General features: G+C 35.3%; 1 protein-coding gene across 2 annotated transcripts; it reads right to left on the reverse strand.

Moving 5' to 3' along the window:
• Positions 1 to 1,136: 1,136 nt before the first annotated feature.
• Positions 1,137 to 14,038, reverse strand: LOC18596277 (uncharacterized). 2 transcript variants are annotated; one of them, XM_007024654.3, is made up of 11 exons: positions 13,675 to 14,038; positions 12,808 to 12,905; positions 12,542 to 12,724; positions 12,356 to 12,455; positions 12,227 to 12,257; positions 9,230 to 9,272; positions 8,489 to 8,641; positions 4,477 to 6,631; positions 2,913 to 4,326; positions 2,092 to 2,175; positions 1,137 to 1,609 (listed from the first exon to the last, which is right to left on the reverse strand). In XM_007024654.3, exons 2-11 carry the CDS (start codon positions 12,864 to 12,866, stop codon positions 1,545 to 1,547), a joined length of 4,287 nt encoding a protein of 1,428 aa, XP_007024716.3. In that variant the 5' UTR covers positions 12,867 to 12,905; positions 13,675 to 14,038; the 3' UTR covers positions 1,137 to 1,544. The 2 variants fall into 2 exon arrangements, with proteins under 2 accessions (XP_007024716.3, XP_007024715.3); XM_007024653.3 differs by having other exon boundaries at positions 12,808 to 13,012.
• Positions 14,039 to 17,349: the final 3,311 nt, after the last annotated feature.

Below are 17,349 nucleotides of genomic sequence, written 5' to 3' on the forward strand. Positions count from 1 at the left end.
GGTTTTGTTGACCAGACTACTATATTAATAATCTGAAATTCTGAGAGGTACATGCACTTCAAGCACATGTCCGGCTTTTTCTATTAAATTTTGCAGAGTGACGAAGGCCACGCTGAAGGAGGAAAGGTTCCTACAAATTCTTTGATAAAACACAGGGAAAGATTTCAAGACACGTATCAATATTATTTTTTAAAAAAATATAATTAATTTTCATTATTGATGATGTAAAAAAATTACGATCATAACTTTCAAAAATATAATAAAATTCAATAATTAATTGAGTCTTACATTAATGAAATCAATTTATTAAACATTCATTAACATGTCATAAGATTATCACATTCTTATAGAGCTTTTTTGCAATAAAACAGTATAAAAATACTTTGAGAAATATTTCAGGAAAAAATCATTAATTTTTTTTACAATTTTAAAAAATCATATAATCTTATTTATAAAAAAAAAGATGTTTTTTTTTCACAAACATAACTTTTTGAAATAAATATAATTATTTAAACAAAATTTAATTTTTTTTGAATAAACATAATTGATCAAAAGATTTTCTTCAGTTTTTTTATTTTTTTGAATGTGCCATTTCAGGCATAGGATTTTTGTTTCACTTTTTCTGATGCGGGATTGTATCCTGCATTATTATTGTAAAAGATGTTCATCGTCCTTACCATTGGAAGTTTCTTTCTTATTGCCTTGACATGTTCGAGTCTGTTCCGCTGTCCTGCCTGTTGAATGGTTACAAAATCATAAAATGGTGAAGACGATAAGAGGGAGGATACACTAACTCGATAAAGCAGTTAGAAAGGTAACTGTTGAACACAAGTTCTTTCCCACAGAAGAAAAATTCTACGAGTCTCAAAAATGGAGGTAACAAAGGCAACTGCACTTTCATCGAGAGACAAGTGCCCACCAATGTCGGATTGATGTACGTCACATGAACCCTGCTCAGATAATATAATGACACATACATTCTAAAACACAAAATGGAAAATGGTTGTACATGAGAACCTGATACATCCTTAGTATCCATAAACAAAGACCAAAAGGATCCTTGTCTATGAAAATACAGATAAGAGAAGCACAAGGGATATGGGAATTTCACCCCAGAAAAAAGGGGACAATATAGATTGCTACTAAGATAAAGTAGTTTTCTTTTACATAGCTGTTACTCCGCATTGTCCATAACTCTGATTTTAACAAAGAGTTCAACCTTTAGTATACATCAAAAGGCAAGAGCAAATTAAAAGGAGTAAAAGAATGCCTCTGGACTACCAAAATCACAATGACATTATGCCAATAGGCAATTTCTTGTTCAATACAATATACAACATATCTTGACACAACTAAAGAAAATTACTGACTAGATCATGAGGAAGGCCTCATGACTCCATGAAGATTTACAGATCCCATTGTAGATTTTATACCGTTCATTGTATCGTGCCTACCTCAAGCATTGGTATCTTATATATATTCCTTTACACCCTACTGTTTAAGATGATTCCAAGAGCTTGTCCTGGACTTTCCTCAGACGAAATTTATCTAGGCTTGGAGTCACTACCCTTGCTTCGAAATGATGAGAGTGAAAAGAATGATCGTGGTGCTGCACAATTATTCCAGTTTAAGTACCATGACAAATAAAGACTATGAATTCAACACAAGAACAAACTAAAAGATTCTTCTGAATCTATATAACAAATTCGTGAATATGTTAGTAGAGGTTTAGTTCAATGGTAAAGTTATGAAATAATTATCAATACCATTAGATTCATATGAGCTTGCAGTTAAGATTGTCCACGGCCAGAATATACATAAAACCTAAAGGTTGCTGAAAAAGTCAGTGAAAAGACTTGGATTACACATAGGTAATTTTCATGTAGTACGCTATTTTGGGCCAAGGTGCAATTTATTGCTTTCAAATGGAAGTCCTCTGGAATCAAATAAAGCTAGACTTGGTTGTGAAAGGGGATAGGATCTTAGCAACAATCTATGAGAGGATACCATTTTTTCAATATAATGGCTTCATAAATTACTTGCAAGAAAGAGAAGCATCAGATAACTACATTAACATTAATAGCAAATCACCTTTTATGGAGCTTCCTGACATATGATCTTCCCTTAGTTTAAAATTTGCTGGTGGTGCTGGAATAGAACTATGTAAAGATTGAACTGCAAGGGACCAATAATGACTCAACTTTAAATTAGGTTCACATATACAACCAAAGAAATGGGGATGGAGAAATTGCAACAAAGAATAAATACATGCATCATCAAGTTCAAATAGCAAGCCAAAAACAAATTTAAAAATTATGTGTATGTATCATAAATCTTGAAAACTGCAAACTTAAGTTTGTTTCCTTAAAGTAAGCTCACTTGTCAACTATCCTTTCCTACTCATGTCCTAGTAACTTGCTCCTTATAAACACAACCTTCTTGACTGACATAAGATAGCAATCAGCCAATAGGCATTAAGGTTTCTTTAATAACTACAATGAGATAAACTATGCAAGGGTTTCTCCTTTAACCAAATGGGTTTATCTGTCTCCTCAATCAATTACGGGAGAATGAACCCCAGAAGGACTGAACTACACAAGTCAAACTGTTTTTTTTTTTAAATCCAATTCATGTTAAAAAAAAAAGTTAACTTCTATACCTCATAAGGTAAAACAGTTCATCAACAAAACACTTTTCCACAGTTGAAGAGACCATAAAAGCACGATAGCTTTGCAAAAAAGGGAAGATATTCTATGAATGTAGAAAGTCTGGAGTAATTTTCTTATTAGAACAATTATGCAATCAATGAATATTCAAAATAATTAACAGACAAGGAAAAAATGAAATAATCAAAGTATATCCTAAGCAAGTAAGATCAAGATGATAACATATCAGGAGAAAAGAGGACTTACTCTGATCATTGAACAACTCGCTTTCATTGAAGCCATCATCAGAAGGGTGGCCTTGGGAAAATCCCATCCTTGACTTCCTCAAGTCTTCTGAAGATCGATTGGCAGGATCTCTGCCATCCTCTGTGTCATCATCTCCTTCAGAAGTTGTAGCAGAGATCCAGTCAACTAAACTGTCTGTCCCACGGCTTTTCCTTCCAAATTTCAACAACCTTTTGAACCCTTTTGTCACATCCCTACGTGACTGATTATGGGTTGCATTAGCAACAAGAAAAGGTTTCTGAGCACTTCCCCATTTCTTCCTCATTCGAGCAGCATCCACCTCTGTTTGAGCAAGTGAGTGAGAATTCCAAGATGCAGGGCTCCCAATGGGGGAATCCATGGAAGCATCAATATCTGAAGTCTCATGGGGATAAGAAAATGGATGATGCAAGCGAGAATTCCATGATACAGGACTTTCTTCTGGTGAATCCTGCAGGGATACTGCAGTATGGAATGTAGTGGGCACTGCAGCAGGCAGCTCAGCAACCGATGCAGGGTCAACCTGAGAAAGAGACCTCAAGCAATCACCATTCTCTGATCCAGAATTATCCAACTTGTCAGATTCCTGGCTCAGTCTTGATCTTCCATTTTCCATGTCAGCAGAGTCTTCAACCACCATAGATTCAAGCTCGTCCTCTTCATCTTCTTTGGCCATATCCATGGAATCATCTGCTTCAAATGCTAGCTCATCAGACTCCCCTTCCTCTTTTGGAGTCACAGATGCCTCTGATGCTTTAAACTTCGCAATATTTACTCCAGCACCAGGACCTATGCCATTACCTTTCCTGAGGAAAGTCTTTGTTTCCACATTCTGCAAAAATTTGTCACTGAAGCTCTGCTCCATCTGCTCTTTATCAAATTTCAAAGGTGCCAAAACAATGCCATCAGAGTTCAAGGCAGACAAATCTGAAAATTCTACAGGACCAGCAGAGCTTTTCCTAAGGGACTGAGACCGTCGAGGCTGATCATCCTTGCCAAGAGCAATCTCTTCGTTGGTACTCTTGGTCCGAGCATAGTTTCTCACCTGGGAACGACTAGTCATCTTGGCAGCTCCAGAAGAGGGCTTTGTATTTTCTTTTCTAAGATCAGAGAAGTTGGGAACCGACTGCACAAGAGGATTTTCAGATTGCGCTCTCCGCCTTCCAGAACTGGCATTCGCAACTTTGGCTGCTGAGCGCGGAACTGCTGCTGCCATGGTGCGAGGAGTGGATAAAGACACATTTCTATTTGGCAAAAGCTTCTTAGTGTTGGAGCTCCTAGAAGAACCATCCGGTAAAGATACCTCATTAAATGATCTATCCTGTCCATAGTACTTCTGATCTGAAAATTCAGAAAGATCTTCATCTTCTTCACTCTGAATTGAACTTATCGGATGCTGCCAAATGCATAACCTTATCAAAATTAGTAATAAATAATTCAATCAGAAGTTTTTGAGATTCCCAAAACTTAAAAATGAAGATCCAATTCTACCAGCTATGGAATTTTAGCATTTATTTCCTGAAAACATAACTGCAATAGGAGATACCTGCGACTGAAAATTGAATGACCTCACTTTCTCTGCTCGCCGACGAGCACTAGACACTGAATCCTGTCTATCAGCAGAACCAGAAAATTTGGCCTTCATCTCAGCTCTACTTCGCTCAAGGATATCCTGCATAGCCTTCAATTTGGCTTCCTTCTCAGCCCTTTTAGAACCCCATTCTTCCCTCAGCTTTGCATCTCTCTTTTGCATGTACCTCTCATAAAACCTTCCTCTAGAATCATCTGAAAAACTAATACCAGATAAATTCTGCGTCAAAGTATCAGCACATTCCTGACTCTCTACCATCTTTGTCAAAGGCGTACAAAATTTAGCCATATTACTCAAACTCCCCATTGGTTCAGACACTGAGTTTTTGTCTGGCATCTGTGCAGGAGACACATCTACTGCCACTGGTTTCTTGTATTGTGAGCTTGCTTCCTGTTCAATCAGCACATCAGCAGGCTTGCTTCTCCTTACAGAACTGAATTGATCACCAGGAACCCGAAGTTTGTGCTCTGCAAAAAGCTTTTCAAGTTCATTTGCCTTCATTTTTAACTCATCGTTCAGCTCCTGGTTTCCCCTTGTCTGCCTTATCCTTTGAGTTGGCTCTTGCATTTTTGGGGCACTGAAACTCTCTTCACTTTCAGGAACCTTTTTACCAAGAACAGACTTATTATTTACATAAAGAGAACCACTGTCATCCCTCCTACCCAGTGACTTCTTGCTCTGTTCAGGACCTACTGGAAGCTGTTTCTTGAACTTCATTTTCTGGGCTCCAGAATCCTCAACTTTGCTTATTTGCTTCTCAGATGATGCTACGTCTTTCTTTCCCAATTCCTCAACTTCCCCAGTAAAAGCTCTCCACCGTGGCTGAGGAGTGAGCTGATCACCTTCAGTGCCTATATACTGAGCCTCCTTAGTTTTGAGTCCAATACTACCTTCAAACTGCCCTGATAACGTTCGGGAGTGACCTTGAGCCCTAAGACGCAAATGCATTGTTGATTGGTCTTCGCCTTGCGCCTCCACTCTATTTTTTAATTCACCCTCAGACATGGCATCCCCCACTGTATCTGCAACTCCTACCTGCGCCTGAGAAGTGGGTTGGTTTTTAACCCCAACAATCACAGCCTTATCAGGAAAAACTCGAGACTGCACCTCTGAACCTCCCCTCTCTCCTGTTAAGGAACCCTTAACCTTCTCCTGAGAAACCACTTGATCACCCAACTCAAGCTGTTCTGACTTACTCGTAAAAGACTGATGATATTGGTTGTACTGTGATCCCAATTGATCCTTCAAATTCATGCGCCCTTTCAACCCTACATCCTCTTCTTTTCCCAAAGAATTACCAACCTGTACTTGCACTTCTCCGTGATCTTTCAACCCAGAATCAGCATCTCTACCAGAACCACTCTTAGGTTCAACTTTAACTGAACTTACCTTGTCACTCAAACCCTTTTCATCTTTCTGCTCCTTATCCTCAGATAAACCTTGAAACACATTGCTTTTACCCTGAGACGCAGAAGATGAGGAGGGTGTGCACAAAGGGCTATCTGTACTACCATCCTTCTTGTCATTACCCAAGTCGATGCTCATGTCACTTGCACCGCTCCATCTTCTTAAAACAGCCTTTTCAACAACTGCAGGTGCAGATGATACCTCAGATGAAAGTCTTCTCAGTTCCACAGATTTGCCAACAGCAATAGGTTTGCCTCCAGAGCTTGAGCTCTCCTTCTGTTTGTTCTCAAAGAGATTGATTCTATCCTGCACACTAAGCCGCCTAGCAGGTTGACTGACCTGACTAGGTGATGACTCAGTCACCCCCTCGTCTTTCTTCTCTTCTTCCTTGTTTTCATTTTGAGAACGTTGTTGTGTAGTAATTGAGGGCTTTGGTTGTTGAGATATGGCTGGCTTTGATTGGTCTATGTGGTGCTGGGTCTGTGTAGCGTTTGGTTGTAGTTGTTGTTCTTGGTGTTTATTTTGGGGTGGTTGGTGGGACCTACTATTAACATGGGACCCAATTTGGTCTTCATTTGGGTCATCGATTGACATGTCAGATCCCCATGAGGCTCTGACTACTTGGTCATCCACTCCTGGTTTCCAAGGGCTAATCAGTTCTGGTCTTCTCTGGCATAAAGATATGAATTTGGTGCAAGCCTCACTGCAAAAGTAATAAAAAATTACATGAGAATAATGATTACTGACATTTTCTTATTATAAAAAAAGACTAAAAGAAAAGTAAAAGAAAGAAGGTCAAAAAAGTTATCATCTAACATCATCTGGAATTTTTTAATTTAAATTAGCAAGCCAGATTCCAAAGTGGAGGGAATTAGGCCACATCTCTCACAAATTTATGATACCCACTTTGTCCTTAACGATGAGGACAATATGACAAACTTAATTGCAAAAGGGTACAGAGAAATATCTGGCAGCATGTATATCCAGGCAAACTTGACCAGCCCTTGATGCCTTGAGGGGCCTAACATGACAGCACTGTCCACAATTATGAGGGGGTTTCTCAGGTGTACTTACTGATACCCATTAGCAATTTGAACCTTTTCGTCCATTACCTCCTGGTTGCTTACAAAATAATCCACTTTGCAGGGGAACCCAATGCTCCCAAACCCAGATATTCAAAAGAAAACAAATAGGAAGAAATAAAATTTCGGGGATTTTTCTAACCCTCAACAGCTGAAATCATTGGGACCTGTAAGTAATAACATGGCTATTTGGACCTTCCATGCCCAACAAATGGAAGACAATCATCTCTAAATTAACCCTACATGGGATAACAGGCTATCAGATCAGTTGATAAAAATTAAACAAAAAAAAATACATAGGGGATGTCAATTCAAGACATCTAAATTCCCTCAAGGTTGCCTGCAACTAAGCGCATGGTAAGATTTCATTTTCCAAATAGCTTAGTAGTTAGATGATGCTTTACCTCGGTACCATTCCAGGCAAGCTTTAGACCTCTAACCCACTCATAATGATTACTACTCAAAACAGCTTGACAAGCCTGATCTGTGGTAACCCCACAACAAGTACAGTAAAACCATGTTGCCATGACAAATTTTGGTTTGACATAGAGCCCTTTCCAAAACCATCAAAACCATAATGAAATAGAAAAAGGAAAAAGGAAACATCAGTTATTTTTATGATTTTGAAATATCTATATACTTAACAAGGAAACAAAAAGCATTTATAAAGGCCTCTGTCTATTCCAACTCTTCTATTATCCTTCCTACATGGTCAAATATTTATTAAAAACCTCTGATCAAAAAAAAAAATTTTATTGAACACCTCAAACTGACATAAATACAACTCCTTTGGACTCTCCAAAATCCAAACATAAGAAAAAACTTATAGATTGAATCTACCATGTCACACATGGTTGTTGCTAAACACACATCAACTTAGACTGAGAGGTGAAATGCTTTAAAAGAAGGAAAACTTGAACCAACATTTAATTCTGCACTGAATTGCTGTTTTTCCCTCCTTTTCAGTACTCAGAGGGAGGTCTCATGGCTTGTCCAATTTCTACACTTAATTGGAAATGGATGAATATCAGCAAATTCTTTTAGAACATGTTTGGTAGGAAAGGAAGAGAGAGGTAGAAGGACAATTGTTTTATCTAATGGCTATCCTTTCTTATATTTCGGGCTAGCCATTAGATGAGACAATTTTCCATCTACTTTGCCTTCTTACTTACCAAAAGCCTGAAGATAAATTGTAGCCACTCAAAAAAGCTGAGGGAAAACGTAAAGAAACATTGTCCCATCTCATACTGTTTTCATACCAGGCCTAACCAAAATCAAGAAACAACTTTCTATCTCACATACAAAATCACTGCAAAAGGTGGCCTTGACCATAAGAGACATACAAATGCACAGAGACTAGTATCTCACACTAACCAAGACCCATGTAACTGTAGGCACCCATGCAGAAAACCAGATTCGAAGCAAACACACAGAGGGAAATATATTATCTCATTGAAAAATATTTCAAGAGTACTTACTGCAAGCGATGAGCACCAAACCGATCTGCAAATTGTTGGAGTTCAGATACAGTGTCAGAGTTGAAACCAGCAGCAGATGCACGAGCAAAAGCTGTTGCCAAGTCTTGCTGAACTGTAATAAGACGTACATCAATGGCCCTTAAAAGCTCCTTCCTGTATAAATTGGACAAACATCAAATCAGTTAGAAAGCATAACTGATGAAGCAACGGAAGATCCAATTTAGCACTAACAGCTGCTTTAGCATGAAAACTTTAAGACACTCAGAGCAACTTTCTGTCCATTTTCACAATTGATAGATGCAATAACTCACACATATAGATAAACTGTCCACATTCTGCATAAGCTATAATCAACATTTCCTAGGCAAAGCTTTACAACTAGCTCACATCTAATGAGTGAAGCATAATAATTTCAATAGTTTCTATATAGTCATATATAAATTCAACTTGGACAACTCCAGACTTCCTACTACTAGAAAAGGCAGGTCAGCCTTGCATTCCTGAGCCATGTCATCATGCATTGACCGGAGGGCTTCTGTCTGAATCTGATCATTAACTTCACTAAAAGCCTGGAAAATGTCTAGCAGGTATAAAGTTTCAACAGAAAATCCACTTAACAGTTTCAAACATGTACGTGCAGCAGTAAGTGACGCCACAATCAACTACAAGTTTAATCACAATTCCACCAAAAATATTATAAATTAGCAGATATGTTAAAGCTAAAAAAAGAAACGGAGTTACTTTGTTGCATCAGCAGCTGCCGTCATTCCTGCACCATCCCCACCTAGCACAAATTATCCAAACACTCTGTCAGTTTTCAACAATGACTTCAAACGGGGATACAAACCCATCTCACAAGATCATTGACTTGAGATGTTACCTAAATACTTCCCACCCTAAACCAAGCTCTAAATGAATGATGATTAATAGTTGTATCAAAAATGGAAGGGCTAATACAATTACTTTCTATAGGCAGACTTAAGCATACAAAAGGAAGGGCAAAGACAAGATCAAGTGTCTGATTAATAAGAAGAAGCATAACCATTCATAATAATTTTAAATCAAGGTGGAGTGTAAAGCATCATCTCAAGCCACGACATAAACTGAATGCAGAAACATGAGATAAAACCAAAAAGACTTGTAAACTTAATAAAGCAGGCACTACACTGACCTAGGAACAAACAACACTAGGAGGCTCCTAAAGCACCAAAAAAATATAACTTACATCAAATCAATTCTGTCCAAGCATGTCATTTCTAAAAGAAGAAAATTAGAAGAAAAGAGAAGCCTATCCATCAATCACTAAAGAAAACAAAGCACAACCCCTTAACTAACTTTCTAAAGCTTTTAAAACAAAAAAGTTGAAGACATTGGCAGAAAGTTTGAAGAACTTGCAATCCAACTGCTAAAACTCCCTATATGTTCCTTAAACCAAAATTGCTATAGATATTACCTACACAACAAAATAGCTGGATCCAATTGCATACACAAAGTCACCTAATTACCTCACTATTCTAATGCCGAGAAACGGTCCACATTACTTCACACTGAAGTCAGAGTAGCGAGGTTTTAGCAAGATCTGCTACACTATTGAAAGGCTTTAGTTGCTTATCCGGGATTAGAAAAAGGCATAACTGCTTGTCTCTTCTTTCAAAGAAATTACTTGAGTTGAAAGAGATATGATCATAAAATAAGTGGAATTACAAATAAGACTGATCCCACTCAAACAAGAATAGTTTCCCCTTCCTTTGCTTCTGTCTTCCTCTAGCTACTGATTCTTTTCTTCTTAACTGACTGAACCACCAGGAGGGAATTCTCAAGCAGCTGATTTGATAGCATTGATCCAGCTTGACCATGAGCTTTTTCTTTGTTAAGAGCAGCAATCCTTCCCTTCTAAACAAGCCATTCAAAGAGGGCCTGAGAGGACCTCTTATTTTATGTCATTTTCTTTTTAGGATTCTTCTAGGCTAGACCTATTGATCTAGAACCTTCAGCAAAAGGGGAAATTAAACTACAGATATGAGTGCTGGCACTTATACTGTTCAAGACTACCTATAGATTGCTGTAAAATACTCAAAAACTACAGGGAATTTGCACACCAAGGGAACTGGATGGAAAGTTGCAAACCCAATTGCTATAGGCCAAGCTCTAAAAAAACCTATTGTGGGCCATCAAATCAGCTAAAATTAACATAAGGGGGAGAACCAATGGAACTTTTACGTAGCATAGCCATGGTCTTTAAATTCAAGAGACATCCCTCCCTAAAGAAAACCTTTCACCTACAACTTAATCTTAGTTACAAGGACTCCTATATAACTCAGTTGCTTTTGCCATTATTTTCAAGCTTCATACCAAACAGTTCTCACCGAATAAATAACTATACATACAAATATTAAGACCCATTGATTGTTACTCTTATCACAAACTGAAAAACAGACTACCGTCAGCTACATCCCGCTAAAGGTTAAGCAGAACCTTGACATGGCCTCCAACAACAAATAAGATGCTAGATGGTGGCAAAATGAAGAACCCAACAAATAAGAAATCTAGCCATTTTTCCCCTGGATAGTCACAGGGAGAAAGAAAACATCATGAAAGCTTTGCTTTTTTCCATAATCCCCTTTCTTCTTTCTTTTTTTTTTTTTTTTTGAGAAAATCCTGTTTCTCATTTATTATTCTTTTTTCTATATTTTAGTTCCTCAATTTGAAGGTAGCAGCCAATCACATCAAACATCAAACATGATTAGTCAATCGTTTCATTTAAAATTACACCAAACATAAATACATTCCTGAATATCTATCCTTGTGTACATGTCAACATTGGGAAATAGAGAATGGTAAAGCTAATAAAACAAGTTTTCATGTTGCATTTTTCCTTCTTCTTTTTCGTAATTTTTTCAAAAATATGGGACTCAAACACAACAATCATTTTTTCAACAAGGATATGAGGTATTGATCAGGTAAGAGAAACTTACGACAAAATCTATGCAGAAGAATGACCACATCTCATTTCATGCTGCCTCATGGTCCAACAACCTTTATAACATATTCATATCTAGGCTGTAGCTAATCTCACTTTTAAATCATTAATGTTTTGATGCACATTCCCATAAATACATGCCTTAGAAAAGTCATACTCACATCTTCAACAAAACCATAAATGTATTCTAATTTTAAGTAAGCAGCCATATAATTTTCTTCCTAAGGAGATTCCTAAGCCACTTAAATGCATTAGTAATTATGACACAAATAAATATAATAAACATTATTTACATATATAAACATAGAATTTTTCTTTACCATCATAATTAATGCATTTTGTGATTGCTACACTTTACACTAGTTCATGATACAATCACTTTCCATGATAAGAAGAACTCTTCACTTCACAATATCATATAATAACTTGAAAATATCTACCAGGATCTAAATAACAAATACATTGATATCTTCAATAAATAACAGAAATAACAAGTGGCAACATGTCAGCCAACACAAATACTAAAACTAGTGATAGGCAAACATAAACCCACGTGATAAAAGACACTTCACTGCCTCCATCAAGGTTAATGACAAAACAAAGATGTTGAAGTTGCATGTTTCTGGAATCTAACCATCCATGCTGGATTTGTAACAAAGAAGGGATTCACAAATACCAACAAAATAGATTCTGAATTGGAGAAAAAGCGAACAACGAAATCCGGGAAAAAAAACCATTCATGATAGAAACAAACACACCTAATGCGCCAGAAGGCTGATCTCCCACCCCCTGAAACATAAGAGTTCCCAGATTCAGTAAATTTGTAAAGTAAAACTGCATCAAATTAACAAAGCAAAGCTTTCCCAACAGATGAAGACCATTCATACCTGAGAATATATTCTTTGAGCTGCTTCCAACTGAGACATCTCTGCATCAAATGTGTTCACCAATTCCAAAACCTCTGGTGTACTAACAAACCGCACAAACCTGGAAACAAGTTCCACTCATATCAAAATATGAAGCCAAAATCCCGCATGCAACAGAAAGAAATTGCACAGATGTTGAATGTCTACCTCTCAAGTGTTCCTTTTGTAAACCATGTCTCTGCATTTTTTCGCTTTTCAATTTCAAGCTTAATTGATTGAATTGACAGTGCAACCTGTTCTTCGGCCACCTTCAAATGAGTAACAAATGGCTTTACTAACCCAGAAGCAAGCTTTTCCGTGTTCCCATTGCTCGAAACAAACAATTCACATCTGCCCATAGGGTAAAAATGGCAATGATTATCAACAGAAAGAAAATAAGGAACAATACAAAAGCCATATAATGACATTCTCACCTTGAGCGCTTTGGTGACAATTGGAACACGGCATAATCAAGGAGCGTGTCTGATTTCATCTTCTCTCTATGATATTTACAAAATTCCCTAGTCTGACCCTTTACATACACAAATATACTTCTTAGCACAACAAGGCGCCACTGTCTGGTCTCATAATCAGCATAACTTCAAATGATAATAAGACCTCAAAGCAACAATGCAGATTCTGGAGTAGAAAACATAAAAAAAAAAAAAAAAACCATGTAATCAAAAACAAATCCTACAAAAAAAATCCAGAAAAAGATTATATTATCTAATAATCTCATCTACAATTAAAATTATAACTTATTAAACCCTACATGTGCAAATCAAACAAGGAAAGCAATACCTTAGTAATTCACATTCCAAGTAAAAAAATGCATTACAGTAAGAACAAAGTTTGAGTAAAGATAATTAGAAATCCCAAAACTTCCAAAAAAAAATAGAAACAACTACTACTAATTTTAAACCCAAACACTTAACAGAAATAAACAATGGATCTCAATCTAAAAATTCAAGAAAAACAAAAATGCACCTAGAAATCTAAACGCTTGGCACCAGAATAGAAATCCATTCTTCATAGATATAAATCAGACACAACCCAGATCTGATTCCACCCAAAAGGCACAAGTTCGAGTACTAAAATAAACCCCAACCATTTGCACAAAATCCAAGATAAAGAAATTCAAAATGCAGGCACAGAGAAAACAAGATAGTAAAAACCACCCACTTACACAAAACATTAAATGCAAACAAAGTGCGTGCTAAAATCCTCAAAGAAAGAAAAGAACTGAACTTTATTTGAAGTAAAAATGTGAGTGTTGGATCGTTTAAGAATCGAAGAGTTACCTTATAGAAGAAAAAAAAATGGTGAGATCTTGGGGTAGGGAATCGGATCCTGAGAATCAACTCTCAAATGGGTACCTGCATTTGAGGAGGTTAAAGAGTTTAACTTTATGGGGTTTGTATTTTTTTTATTTTTTTGGTTTTTATTTTTTTAAGTTTGAAGAAAACCCTAAGAATGACAAGATGGTTTTTGCTTTACTCATCTCTCAAATGGCAATCTTTTCTTTCTTTTTCTAAGGGTGGTGACCTTGCTTTCTCTCTCTACATTACTCTCTCTCTGTCCAAAAGATACAGTAGAGAGAGACAATGTCTAAAAGAAAGAGAGAGATCATGTTTTTCTTCGGACAAGCTTTTTGTTGTTCCCGTGTATTTTGTGCTTTTAACTACGATTTTTGAAACACGGATGACTCTTCGCTACTATTGTCTATTTACAAAACTGGGCTTCTTTTTTTCTCTTTCCAAGTTACAATCTTGTCCTTTTCTTTTAGCGGCTTCATTATTTGAATTTCCTTTGTTTTTATCTGTATTCTTCTTCCACTTCATAAATACACAAAAATAATCATTTTTACTTTCTTTATTACTCTCAATTATAATTACTCATTTTCTTATTCTTTTTTTCAAACTCAGGGTAACTTTACAATTAATTAAAATCAAGAGTTAACATAAATTTTTTTAAATTTTATACAAAGTCAAAATGGGATAATACATATGAGATCGACAGAGTCATTTTTTTTTCAATCAATAGAAAGAAATTTACACTTTACTTTTTAAATAAAGAGATTATATCTCAATTAATGAGCTAAATGTTCAAATACAAATATTATGTGCTCTTATTGAGATGGAGTGAGTAATTAGATTAAATATAAATTCTATAAAATTTCATACTCCATGATGAATAAAATTTTATAGAATTGGACTGAATTGTTATTTTCATCTATTGTTTTGATGAATAAAAAGGGAGAAATTGTAAATCATAAATTATTAGTGTTATTCTTGAACCACATTCTTTACAGTATTAAAGAAAATACCGAAATAATAAAGTTAAGTGATGGCTAACAACATGAATAATAAGCACAACAATTCGCAATTTAAGTAGCATTACTTTTGGTTGCATAGTTGCAGACTTATTTAATTGGTTAGTTAGATCTTTGGATGCTGCAAATGAAGGAACTTATGTTTATAAAACTCTGATGGGTAGAAACTAATAAATAGAGGTCATGAATTCTAAGTTTCCCAGATCTATAATCTAGGCAAATTTAGAAACAATCCATCTACCATCCATAAATCTTTAAAAACTTATTTATCAAGTATACAAAAACAATATAATATAATCTGCTAAAAAGGAATCCCAAAATCCAAACGAAATCAAAAACATCAACTAATCTCTTGGACATAATCTTCATTGTCAATGGATATTGATTACTTTACATTTTAAGGATTGTTTTCAAACCCAATTATCAATTTTTTTAGCTTAATCGTTATTATCGAATCATAAGATCGACGTATTTGAATTACTCTATTGAAATGAGAATATTTATTAACATTTAAAAAAAAAGTATAATTAGTTTGTAATTTTTTATATAAAAGGAAAGGTAATGGTTTTTAATTACTAAAGAATAATATGTAAAAAATACATTTTTAGTATAAACGTAATGCTAAACAAAAATAGATAAAAATACTCAATCTAGTCCTTATATGATAGATCTTTGTTCATTTAGTCTTTATGCTCTACAATTTTGTTTCAATTTAGCACTTGTATTCTACATTTTTGTTCAATTTAGTATTTATGATATGTTACCTAAAAATTGACATAAAATTTTTTTTTTCAAATTTTTTTTCAAGCATGACATGTCATCGTTACTACATCAACATGTCAACATCACATCATCACCACGTCAATACTATTAACGGTGAATTTAAATAACATTAGAGAGAAAAACTCAATTGTACAAGACCTCAAAATATAAAAACTAAACTAATTAATTCTAAAATTGAGATACTAAATTGATAAAAACCTTATAATACAAACCTATGTCATAGTACATACCTATGGGATATTGACCTCTAAAAAATCATCAAATTACTTGTTGATCATTACATTTGTTATGAGAATATTGGTGCAACTAATAACTTAACAAACAATGAATACTTGTCAACAAAACTTATAAATTCTTTCTTATTGAAATAAAGAATTAAACCCGATTCATTAAATAAAAATACGTACATATATATATATTATCAAGCCAAATATTTAGATGCACAAAAACCTATCATAAGTTACACTCTACAGTTTTTTCCTTTTTGAAGCTATAATGGCTGAAACTGAACACCTTATATCTGAAATATTATGTGCACCTTAGTAATTTGAAGCACTTTGCCCATGCCTTCACCAAGAGATGGAGGATGCACAAGTCCATACAACAGGGGAAGAGCTCATTGATTAAATGGACCACTATTTAGGGGATGGGGGCATTTGGGTCATTTCATGCATCATTAAGGTGTGGTCTAACTGTCTAAATTGTTAAAAAAGAGGGAAGGATGTTTTGAGAGTAGATCCTGAAAATTTTAACGGTTCTTTAAAATAAAAGTTTTGAAAGTGAGACCGAAAGGAAAATGGGGGAAATGGACGTATCGTGCGGTTCAAGCACTGACCCCGGATTTCCCAAAAAGAAATGCAGCCATTTTTCCTTTTTATTTTCCATATGAGTTTACCATATTGCCCTCTACTGTATTGTGCGTGTTATGATCCACTCACCTTTTGACATTTGTCACTGCCCTCTTGTTGAATACTAATTTCATTACTCGGCCCACTTCCTTCAATGCTGATAAAATAATATTATTTTTTCTTGATATTGATTTGGTGAATGTGATGTTTGATACGCTTCTACGAAGTTTTAGGCAATATTATAAGATTCATGTTAGAAAATGTAAACTAAGTTTACATCAAAATCTTCCACTTCCAACTATTTGATTAAACATTTATTTGATCATAAATAAATGAATTTTTGTAACTTACCTTAAAATTTTAATTTTAAAATGTGAATCGTGTTATAAATCATTCTCGAACATTTTTTATGAGTTATTCTTTTTTCATACCTAACTCCTTATTTAAAAGAATAGTATATATTATAAAATGTAAACATTCACCAAAAGAAGAAGATAAAAATTTATTGTTGTTTTGTCTTTTAGGATAAAGAATTTAAATGAAAATGACTCGTCTAATCGAAGATAAACATTTCATATTCTTTTATTGAATTAATTTGGATTTTTTGGTTTTAATATTGATACCACTAAGAGGGGGAGGGGAAAGCTTCATCACCAACTCACATTATGATGAAGCATGAGAAACAAAGGCAAATAAATCAAAAACATTCAACAAACTCCACTCTTTGGAATCTCAAAGAAAAGGAATAGGAGTGATAAATTCCCAGCTCATATGATTTTCAATTTTTGTCACCATAGAGCATACATCAAGAATCAAAGGCCACATTCTAACTTTGGTAGGACCATGACTGCAAGGCTGTACTTGTTTTTCACGTTGTGCTCAAAAAACTCTTTAAATCCCTAAACCAAAGTGCAGCCTTGGAAGGAAAAAATTGATCAAACAATGAGGTTTTTGTTTGTTTTGTGAAATTTATCTTTCTCCACCCAACGAAATTATTGCTGATTTTCTACCTA

This window comes from Theobroma cacao, chromosome 6 (assembly GCF_053813885.1).
Source record: "Theobroma cacao isolate CCN51 chromosome 6, ASM5381388v1, whole genome shotgun sequence".
NCBI classification, from domain to species: domain Eukaryota; kingdom Viridiplantae; phylum Streptophyta; class Magnoliopsida; order Malvales; family Malvaceae; genus Theobroma; species Theobroma cacao.

Excerpts from the sequence above, each read along its gene's own strand:
- LOC18596277 (XM_007024654.3), bottom strand. The coding sequence starts at position 12,866 with ATGAAATCAGACACGCTCCTTGATTATGCCGTGTTCCAATTGTCACCA. Across the intron at positions 12,725-12,807 it reads TTGTCACCAAAGCGCTCAAG|ATGTGAATTGTTTGTTTCGA; the intron begins GTGAGAATGTCA and ends CCCTATGGGCAG. Across the intron at positions 9,273-12,226 it reads TCAGCCTTCTGGCGCATTAG|GTGGGGATGGTGCAGGAATG; the intron begins GTGTGTTTGTTT and ends AATTTGTGCTAG.